Source organism: Haemorhous mexicanus, chromosome 6, assembly GCF_027477595.1.
Source record: "Haemorhous mexicanus isolate bHaeMex1 chromosome 6, bHaeMex1.pri, whole genome shotgun sequence".
NCBI lineage: Eukaryota > Metazoa > Chordata > Aves > Passeriformes > Fringillidae > Haemorhous > Haemorhous mexicanus.
Genome location: NC_082346.1, coordinates 12,643,955 through 12,653,088, shown reverse-complemented (window position 1 = coordinate 12,653,088; position 9,134 = coordinate 12,643,955). Strand labels below are relative to the sequence as shown.

The 9,134-nt window shown below is 52.5% G+C and overlaps 1 protein-coding gene across 1 annotated transcript; it reads right to left on the bottom strand.

The window, feature by feature from the left end:
• Positions 1 to 1,555: 1,555 nt before the first annotated feature.
• RAD51 (RAD51 recombinase) lies at positions 1,556 to 8,491 on the bottom strand. The gene is made up of 10 exons (XM_059848760.1): positions 8,437 to 8,491; positions 7,454 to 7,564; positions 6,880 to 7,017; positions 6,366 to 6,483; positions 5,678 to 5,769; positions 4,916 to 5,010; positions 3,933 to 4,046; positions 3,479 to 3,608; positions 2,820 to 2,941; positions 1,556 to 2,561 (listed from the first exon to the last, which is right to left on the bottom strand). Exons 2-10 carry the CDS (start codon positions 7,538 to 7,540, stop codon positions 2,438 to 2,440), a joined length of 1,020 nt encoding a protein of 339 aa, XP_059704743.1. The 5' UTR covers positions 7,541 to 7,564; positions 8,437 to 8,491; the 3' UTR covers positions 1,556 to 2,437.
• Between the last annotated feature and the right edge of the window lie 643 nt (positions 8,492 to 9,134).

Here is a 9,134-nt window from a genome sequence, read left to right as displayed (position 1 = left end):
GGAGAAGGGAAAGACCACAAAGGGAAGAGAAGGAACGTGGACGGAGGAGGTAGAGAGGGCGAACAGAAAGGATTAACCGGGCAGGGACAGGAGAGGAAGGAGTGTGGGATTTGGGGAGAAAGGCGGGGAGAGAGGGAAGAGAGGGAAAGGGGGAGAAAGCAGGCGAGCACAGGGAGAAGGAAGGAAGGGTAGAGGAGGGGACAGGAGGGGAGGCCGAAGCTCCCGCGCCTCTCCTGGGAAGCGTAGACCGAGAGCACGCACCGGCACCGTGCTCGGAATGAGCAGAAGACTGCCGTGCTGATTCCCGGCGATTAAATGACCTCGACCCCGCCCCGCGCAGCCGCACTGGGGCCCCGCGCACCTGAGCAGGGCCCGGCCCCGCCCTTAGAACCGCCCCCGGCCCCACCCCGGGCCCCGCCCGGTCCCCGCCCTGCCCGCGGTGGGAGCGGGGCCATCGCTCGGGCCTCGCCCCTCTCACCTGGGTCGGGTCCGCCCCTCACAGCTGGGCCGAACCGGGGCTGCTCCCGGCCCTGGGACCGGGACTTCGGGTCCGGGTCCCGCCCGTGTCCGCTGGGGGTCCTGGGGCCGGAGGACCGGGCCGGGACTGGGGCTGGGATGGGGACCGGGCTCGCCGCGGGCGTGAGGAGCCGCTCCGGGACGGGCGCTGGGGCCGAGCCCTGCGCTGCCGCTCCTGCTCCGGCTGCGGCCCCGCCGGAAGTGCGGGCGCGATCCCGCCACGGCCTCGGAACCCTGCAAACCCCGCCGGTCCCCGCAGCGCCGGAGGAGTATTCCGGAATTTTTTATCCAGCAGAGGCAGATAATTCTCATAGAGAAACCCCAAAAATAAAAGCTATGGGGCTGAGGTAGGTGGGAGGGGCGGGCGATGTTCTGCTTTAAATTAAAACACATTGGGAAAAATACATCTGTGGGACAGCTCATTTCCTCTCCCGGACTGGCTTCTGTGTGATCGGCTGCGATTCCAGCTGTTCACATGGGATTTCCAGCCCGTGGGACTCCAATGGAATTTCAGGTGCTGAGCACGAGAGAACATAATGGGAAATCTCTCTGGATCAGGCAGTGTCCCAAAGGTCTGGCAGTGTCCCAAAGGTCTGGCAGCGCCCAGCATTCCCGGCTGCAATTTGGGGATCCCAGCACAGCCTCTCTGTAGTGTCCCTGTGAACCTGGCACTGCCCAGCATTCCTGGCCAAGGGTTGGGGGTTCCAGCACAGCCCCCCCCAGCACATCCCGCTGCTTCCTCAAGTCCCCTCTAACCAGGATCCTTTTTTGGGGTGGGAGCACCCAAACCCAGCAGAATTTGCTTTAACCAGTTTTGGGGGATCTCCCCTCTCCCCTCCTCACCCAGTTCCTGCTGCCAAAACCCAGCCTGAGGCTCAGCTCCCCATCTCCTCAATCTCTCCAAGGAATTGCACTTGGATTTCTCAGTCCAGCCATGCAGCAATGCTGTTCTCCTCACTGTGTATCTTAACTGTTGTCATTGCTTAAGAAATAATTAAAATAAATGCAAAGAATGAAGAGACAATAAAGAACTGCCAGCTCCAACCAAGGGGTGCTGAAGCCCCTTCTCAATGATCTGCTTTAATTAATCAATGCAAATGAACCAATTAAGATCACATCAAGATCACATTATTCTTTTTAATCAAGTTCTAGAGAAAAACTGCAGAATAGGAAAGAACATTTTTAACCCCAAAATTCTTCTAGGAGATCCATAGGGCAGGGCTGCACTGCACCCCAAACTGAGGAGAACTGGGAGAAAAGACAAACCCAGACTGAGATTCCTGGGAGATTGGTGCAGCTTCTGCCAGCCAGCACAATCCTTGGTCTGAACACACACCTGTGAATCCCAGAAACCTGGGACATCATCAATATTCTCAGGAGCCTTTTTATTAAAAGCAGATTTCCATGGAGAATTAACAGAATACAGAAAATTAAACAGAAATGTAAAGGAACAGCTCCCCCAGCCCAGCACACTGCAGCATCCAAAAGAAAATGAACAGAAAGATGCTGGATTGGGACCATCACCAATCCCAAATCCCTCGTGTGGAATATCAATCTGCTTTGGTTTATAAATCACCGCTTCTCTTGGTGGACAAACCCTTCAGCTTTGCTTCCAATTTGCAAAGTTCCCAACTGTGGCCACCAAAATTCTGCTGCATCATGGTGGGATCCAGGGAAACACGCAGGATATGGTCCTCTGGGAATGTTGCTGAGGAAGCACACAGCCCTCACCTGTGCCTGCAGCCCGAGGGAGATCTCTTCCCAACAGCTGCAGCTGAGCTCAGCATGTCCCAACGCTTCCCAGGCTGACACACCACAGCTTCCTCTGCCCACTGCCTTGGGAAGTATCCCTAAGGTGCCACCAGGAAAGGAGCCTCTTACAGACACAGAGTCTTGGGATTCAGGGGAAGAAAAGGAGTTTTCAGTCTTTAGCATCTCCCACTCCGTCGGCATTGATAGCAAACATGGCTTCAGCCTCGGGAAGACATGGAGAGTCGTAGATTTTACAGATCCTGGTCTCACCTCGGCCTTTCCGCAGGTACAGCCTGACAGGGAGAGCGAAGGAAACAGGTCAGGATGGACAGCCTACTCCGAGAAAATCATCCTAATCCAGAAAGGAGTAAACAGAGCTGTACGGAGACGTTCATTTCCCTGCGGACTGAGGGCCCAGAGTGGCTCTGAGCTGAAGTACAGGCCGGGCCTGCCAAAAACAGACTGGAAACCCCAGAAGTGAAAGCTACTCTGCCAATTCCATAAAATGTTCCCAACCCAGGCTCCTGGGATATGACCATCTCTTGTCTCACCTGGTGGTGGAAGCATGAGCAATGATATTGCCTCCGATGGGTTTTTTGGGATCTGCAGCGAACATGGCAGCTCCGTCTACCTGTGCCACCACCTGGTTCGTGATGACGACGGCCACGCCGAACTGCAGGAAAAACAACCCAAACCCAATTATTTCCCACAATCAGAACAGAAAAGCAGGGAAAAGGACACAGGGGCACTCCTGGTGTCTGTAAGTGTGGGATCCAGCCTCTCCAAACCAGGGGGAGCAGAGGTGGAGACAAAGCCCTTGGGACCTTTTCTCCCTCAGCAGTGGGAGAAGCCTTGGGTGGGTGAACTGACCAAACCCCCCATTCCCATCTCACTGCACCACTGGCATAGGAGTCAGAGCTGGGAAGGAGGGAGAAGTGGGGGTAAACTGGTTTTTTAAGAGCTTATTTTACTTCTCATTATCCTGCTCTGATTTTGTTAGTAATGATGTCACTTCAAATCTCTAAGTTGAGCCTGTTTTTCCCTTGCTGCTAACTGATGAGTGTTTTCTCCCAGTCCTTACCTCAACTCACAAACCCTTAATTACATTTTCTCTCTGTCCAGCTGTAGAGGAGGATGAGTGAGCAGATTTCATGGGTCCCTGGTGTTTGGCCAGCACCAACCCATGCCATAAAGCCCAGTGGATGCTCACCTCGTCGGCCAGGCGCAGCAGCATCCGCAGGAACCTGGCCAGGTGCATCTGCCTGGCGGAGAGCTCGCCCCTTCCCGAGTAATCCGTGCGGTACAGGGCCGTGGCGCTGTCCACAATCAGCAGCGCATACCTGGCAAAGGGCAGGCAGAGCTCTAAGTCCTGGTTCCAATCCCAAGCTGCCTGCACAGCTCTCCTGGCAGTGTGGAAATCATCAGCACTGTTTCTAACCACAGCTCTAAACTGAGCTTCCAACTTGCTCCTCAGGCTGGCACTGAGGAACCATGAATTCCCTGTGTTTGTGCAGCCACACCAGCTGGAGCCAGTTGCTGGCACCCAGAATTCCAGCAGCAAGATGTGCTGCTGATAGCTGACTGCCCATGGAGCAAACTGGCTCCCTAGAGAAGCCAAAGGCAATCCCACGTGGGAACCAAATCCATGAAATCAGTGTCATTACCGTGACTCAGCCATCATGGCTGAGGCCTGGTACAGCAGCTGGGTCTGGTGGTCGGTGTTAAAGCCTCGAGCATAGGCCACGTTGTCCAGGACATCGCTGCCAGACAGGCCGTACCTGCAAAATCAGGGAAAATAAAGGGATGAACCTCGAGTGACAACTTCATCCATAGCCGTTAGACAGGAGCTTTGCCAGAAGACTGGAAGAAAAACTCACATCCCTGGCAGAGAGAAAAAAAGACGGAGAAAAACGCAACCTGTGGTGATGAAAAGAGAACAGAATGATTGGAACCATTCAAAATGGATAAGAGGAAACAGCCTCACGTGATACCAGGGGAAGTTTAGGCTGAATATTGGGAAGTCTCTTAGAGGAAAGCCTGTCCAGCCCTGGCACAGGCTGCCCAGGGCAGTGGTGGAGGCTCCATCCCTGGAGGGAATCTAAAGCTGTGTGGATGTGGCACTTGGGGACATGGGACAGCGGTGGCCTCGGCAGCACCAGAGGAACAGTTAGGCACGGGGATCTCCCAGGGCTCCTCCAACCTGAACGATTCCCTGATTCCAAGAACACTCTGTACATTGCCAGCACAGACACACCTGTGCCTACTGCAAACATCATTTCACTTCCTCTCCTTCGCTTGGCTGCTAAATATTCCCTGATGACAAGGAACACGAGAGCAGTCCTAGTGGCAGGAGAAGCCAGCAGGATTAAATCAAATTCCCTTCAGAAAGACCAAACAGGACCCAGCCAGTCCTGTCCCAGCTGCTTGGGAAGCTCCCAGTCCCTCCCAGTAGCAAAAGACAGGGAATCACCTCATGCCAAGGGACAATGACACGAGAGCTCTGGGGAGAGACCGGCGGGGACAGGAGAGGAGTGATAATACTAGAGCTTCCCGAAAGGAGCACCTGCCAAATCAACTCCCAGAACATGTGGAAAACATTTTCCAACTGAGTTGTGAGTCCATCTATTCCTGTCTCCCACTCACTGACCTTTCAGCCACGGCCAGGAGCCGCTCTGGACGGAAGGTCCCCTCCGTGTCGATGTACATGGCTTTCCCCTCGCCACCACCACGGTCTATGGGGAGCTAAAGGAGAAGGAAAGGAATGAACAGGGAATAAAGCATCCATAAATACAGCAGATATTGCCACGTGCCCTCACTGAGCTCATACAACAAATAATATCCCAAGTTATTGTGTTTAAAGTCCCATTTAGCTGGGAAAAGTGAGAGTAAAGATCCCTGGTCCCCACTGCTGCTGACACCTCCCTTCTGTAGTCCCTGTCACCCTGGAGTGCCAGCACAAGGGGGAATGGCTTCCCACTTACACAGGGCAGGGATAAATGAGATATTGGGAAAAAATTCTTCCCTGGGAGGGTGCTGAGGCCCTGGCACAGGTTGCCCAGAGAAGGTGTGCTGCCCCTGGATCCCTGGAAGTATCCAAGGCCAGGAGGGATGGGGCTTGGAGCAAGCTGGGATAGTGGAAGGTGTCCCTGCCAACGGAACAGGAAGGGCTTTAAGGTCCTTTCCCACCCAAACCATTCCAGCATTCCATGACTCTACACAAGATGACAGGTGCTCAGCTCTGAGCTGGGAAGTTCAGGGAGTCAACTCAATGATCAAATTAAGTCCAAGCCTCTATTTTAGGGTATAGAAACATCTAGACACTTTGAAAGTCAAAGGAAGTGCCCAAATTAGCAAATATCCCAAGGCTGTGGGGTCTGAATATTGGACTGTAAAGAGGTGAACCCCCCACCTGACAGGTGACGGCCAGGGTGTGACACAGCTGAGTCTTCCCAGTACGGAATTCCCCAAATAATTCTGTTATGGACCCAGTTTCTATTCCTCCTGAAGAGAAAATAACAATAAAAATTATTAATAAAAATCAAAAGGTCACATGCTACATGTATGATCTAGGTATCTATGTATCTATCTCACACATAAAATATTACATTTACAGAGACTCAGTTAAACACTGAATATTACATTTACAGAGACTCAGTTAAACACTAATTTTGGCTGAAAGTTTCAAAGCTGAGAAGGAAAATTGCTTGTTGTCATGAGGTTTGTTTATGACGTGGTAAAGAAGCTCATGGGTGTTTTTGAAGATCCTGAAGAGCTGAAATTACTTGTTTTCATTTTTGGATTATCAGAGGAATGGGGAGATGGTGATGCCTGGTTTTGTTTTCCCTAAATGCATCATGGACTTAAATAAACCAGAAACATCCAAAAATGGACAGCTCTAGATCTTGCATCATGACTTAAAGGACTAAAATCTATTTCTGCAGCTTCTAAAATAAAAGTAACTATTCAAAAGCAGTTCTAGAGGTTTTTCATCCAACCAGGACTTGCATGACATGGTTCTATGCAAGGATCCCACTCTTGGGAAAACCCCATCCCAATAAGTGAGGTGAAGCAGGAAAGAGAAATAATAAAATGCTGACCTTGAAGCAGCTTATCCAGCTCTTTGGAGCCAGTGGTGATCTGGATGATCTCCGACCGCCGCTGGTGGAATTCTGTGGCTGTGGTGAAGCCCATGGGAACCAGTTTGGCTGCCTCAGCCTGAGGGAAAACCCAATTGAGCAGTGCCAGAGGAGTTAATGCCATTCATTAATCCCCCAATAATTAATATTTCCTGCCTTGTGGAGAGGTGCCTGTATCATTCCATGCACATTTCATAGACCTTCCACTAACTGGTACCTCTAAACAGAACTGAAATTCTGCTCCAAGAAAAAGCTCCAGCATCCCTTTTGTGTGTTTTATGGAAATATCCTCCCCTAGTCCCCACCCTGTTCAGTTCAGTCCTGGTGTGTTTTGCCTTTTCCCATCACAAGTCACGTCACAACTCTAATCACCCCTTACTGCCCTTTGGACACCTTCCAAATTCACCACAACACTTTCAGCCAGCAGAAATAAACCTGTGGAATATCTTGGGTTAAAGTTCCAGGACATCCTTACCAAGATTTTGTCGGCTTTGGCTTCACTGATGCCTTTAATGTTCAGCAGTTCCTTCTTTGGTGCATAAGCCACAGCCTCCACTGTGTGAAATCCAGCTTCTTCCAGCTTCTTCACATCATTGGCATTTATGCCACATTGCTGGGAGAGAGAAACGGAGGGAGAGAGGAAAAATTACACCTGTTGGTATTTTTGGGTATTCCTGGTTTTGCTGTTTAATTGTTTTTTTTTAACAGAACACAAGTAAGAATTTAGCGAGAGAGTTTTCTGTTTCACCTTGCTTTTAAAGAAAAAGGTTCAGGTTGGATATTAGAAAGGAATTCTTCCCTGTGAAGGTGGTGAGGCCCTGGTGGAGAGCCTGGAAATGCTCAAGTCCAGGATGGATGGGACTGGGAGCAACCTGGGATAGTGAAAGGTGTGCCTGGCCATGGCAGGGGATGGAATGGGATGAGCTTTTAAGGTTCCTTCCAACCCAAACCATCATAGGATTCCATTCTAGGAAAAAGAGCAGCAAGTGCATCTATGGCAAACCTCCTCCAGAAGTTTGCCATAGGAGTTTGCCAAACTCCTCACCTACCTCCAACCTGGATATGAGCTGTGGCCCAAAGCTCTCCTCCTCTGCTGAGGTGTCTGCGCTGGCCTCCAGCTGCATCTGCATGGCCATGGCAGCGAGGGCCCAGGACAGCCCCTGGAAGGAACCAGACATCTCAGTGTTCCCTTTTAGCCGTAAGTTATGTGGTCACATGAATCAGAATCATGGAGCTCTTAAAGCTGGAAAAGCCCTCTGAACTGGCCCCTGATGTTGGGGCTGGGCTGTGCCCCAGAGCTTGCCCTCGGGGCTGCCACAAACACCTTGGAAAGGGCTGGAAGATCCTGCAGAGGATCTGCACCATGCCTGGGATTGCTGAGCAGGATGGCAGGTAGGAGCTGTCATGGGAAACTGAAGGATACAAGGGAATTCACACACCTCGGATATAACACACAATTTAAATGTAATAATGACAGGACAAGAGGGAATGAATTCAAACTGACAGAAGGGAAATTTACATTGAAAACTGGGAAGAAATTCTTCCCTGTGAGGGTTCCCTTCCAAAGCTGCGGCTGTCCCTGGATCCCTGGAAGTGACCAAGGCCAGGCTGGACGGGGCTTGGAGCAAGCTGGGACAGTGGAAGGTGTCGCTGTCCATGGCAGAGGGCGGAACTTCACGGCCATTCGGGCATTCCACAATCCCAACTTTACCGGGGGCCTCGCCAGGTACCGCCCGCCGGCGATCTGGAGCTCCCTGGACTCCCCCCGCCGTGTCCCCTCACTTCGCTCAACTGCAGCCCTTTGTCTACCGCCCCCCACGGCTCCCCACAGCTGACGGCCTTCCCACCCTCCGCCGCCAACGCCCTCAGGCTCCCGCGGCCGCTCCCCGCTCCGGGGAGACGCCGGGGGGGCCCCGAGAGGCGTCGGGGGTCCGGCGGCCCCGGGCCCGTCCCGCCCCAGCTCAGCTCAGCTCAGCCCAGCCCATCCCACCCCGTGCCCGGGTCCCCCCCGGTTCCCGGGCCCGTCCCTCACCGCGGCCCCGCTCCGGCCGTTCGGGCGCTCCCGCCGCCGCCCCACGTGACCGCTCCGCGCAGGCGCCGCCCCGCCCCGGCAGCGCCTAAAGGGGAGCGGCACCGGGAGCGGCACCGGGAGCGGGGTCAGGGGCAGCAGCCCCGGGGCACCGCGGCCTTCCTTTCTAATCCCCTTTCCTTCCTCTCTCGTTCTTGTCTTCCTTTTTGTTTCCTTTAACCATTTTTGTTTTCCTTCCCTCTCTCCCCTTTTCTTTTTGCTCTTCTTTTCCCCCTTTCGTCTTTCCCCCCTCTTTTCCATGTTTCTTTTCTCCTTTTGCTTCTCTCTCCTTGCCATTATTTTCTCTTACTTTCTCTCTTTTCTTTTGCCTTTTGAAGCACAACCCCGTGCCCCGTAAATCCAGCAGCCCATGCAATTCCTGAGCAGTGACAATTCCGCAGAACCCAAAACCAAGCAGCTGGAGATCGAGACACATCTGGAGCAGAGGGTCTGCAATTCTGCACTGGAAGCTCCATCCCTTGACTTTGATGGAATCCCTTCGCCTTGAGGCCTCGCACAGAGTGGAGCCCCTGATTCCTGGCACATGGAAGTGAAGTTTTCCATCATTTTTTAAAGCTGGATAATGGAATAATTTCTGCCCAAGCTCCCTTTCTTACTACAAATGTGTGGCTTTACCTGCTGCTTTGATTCAATATTCAGAG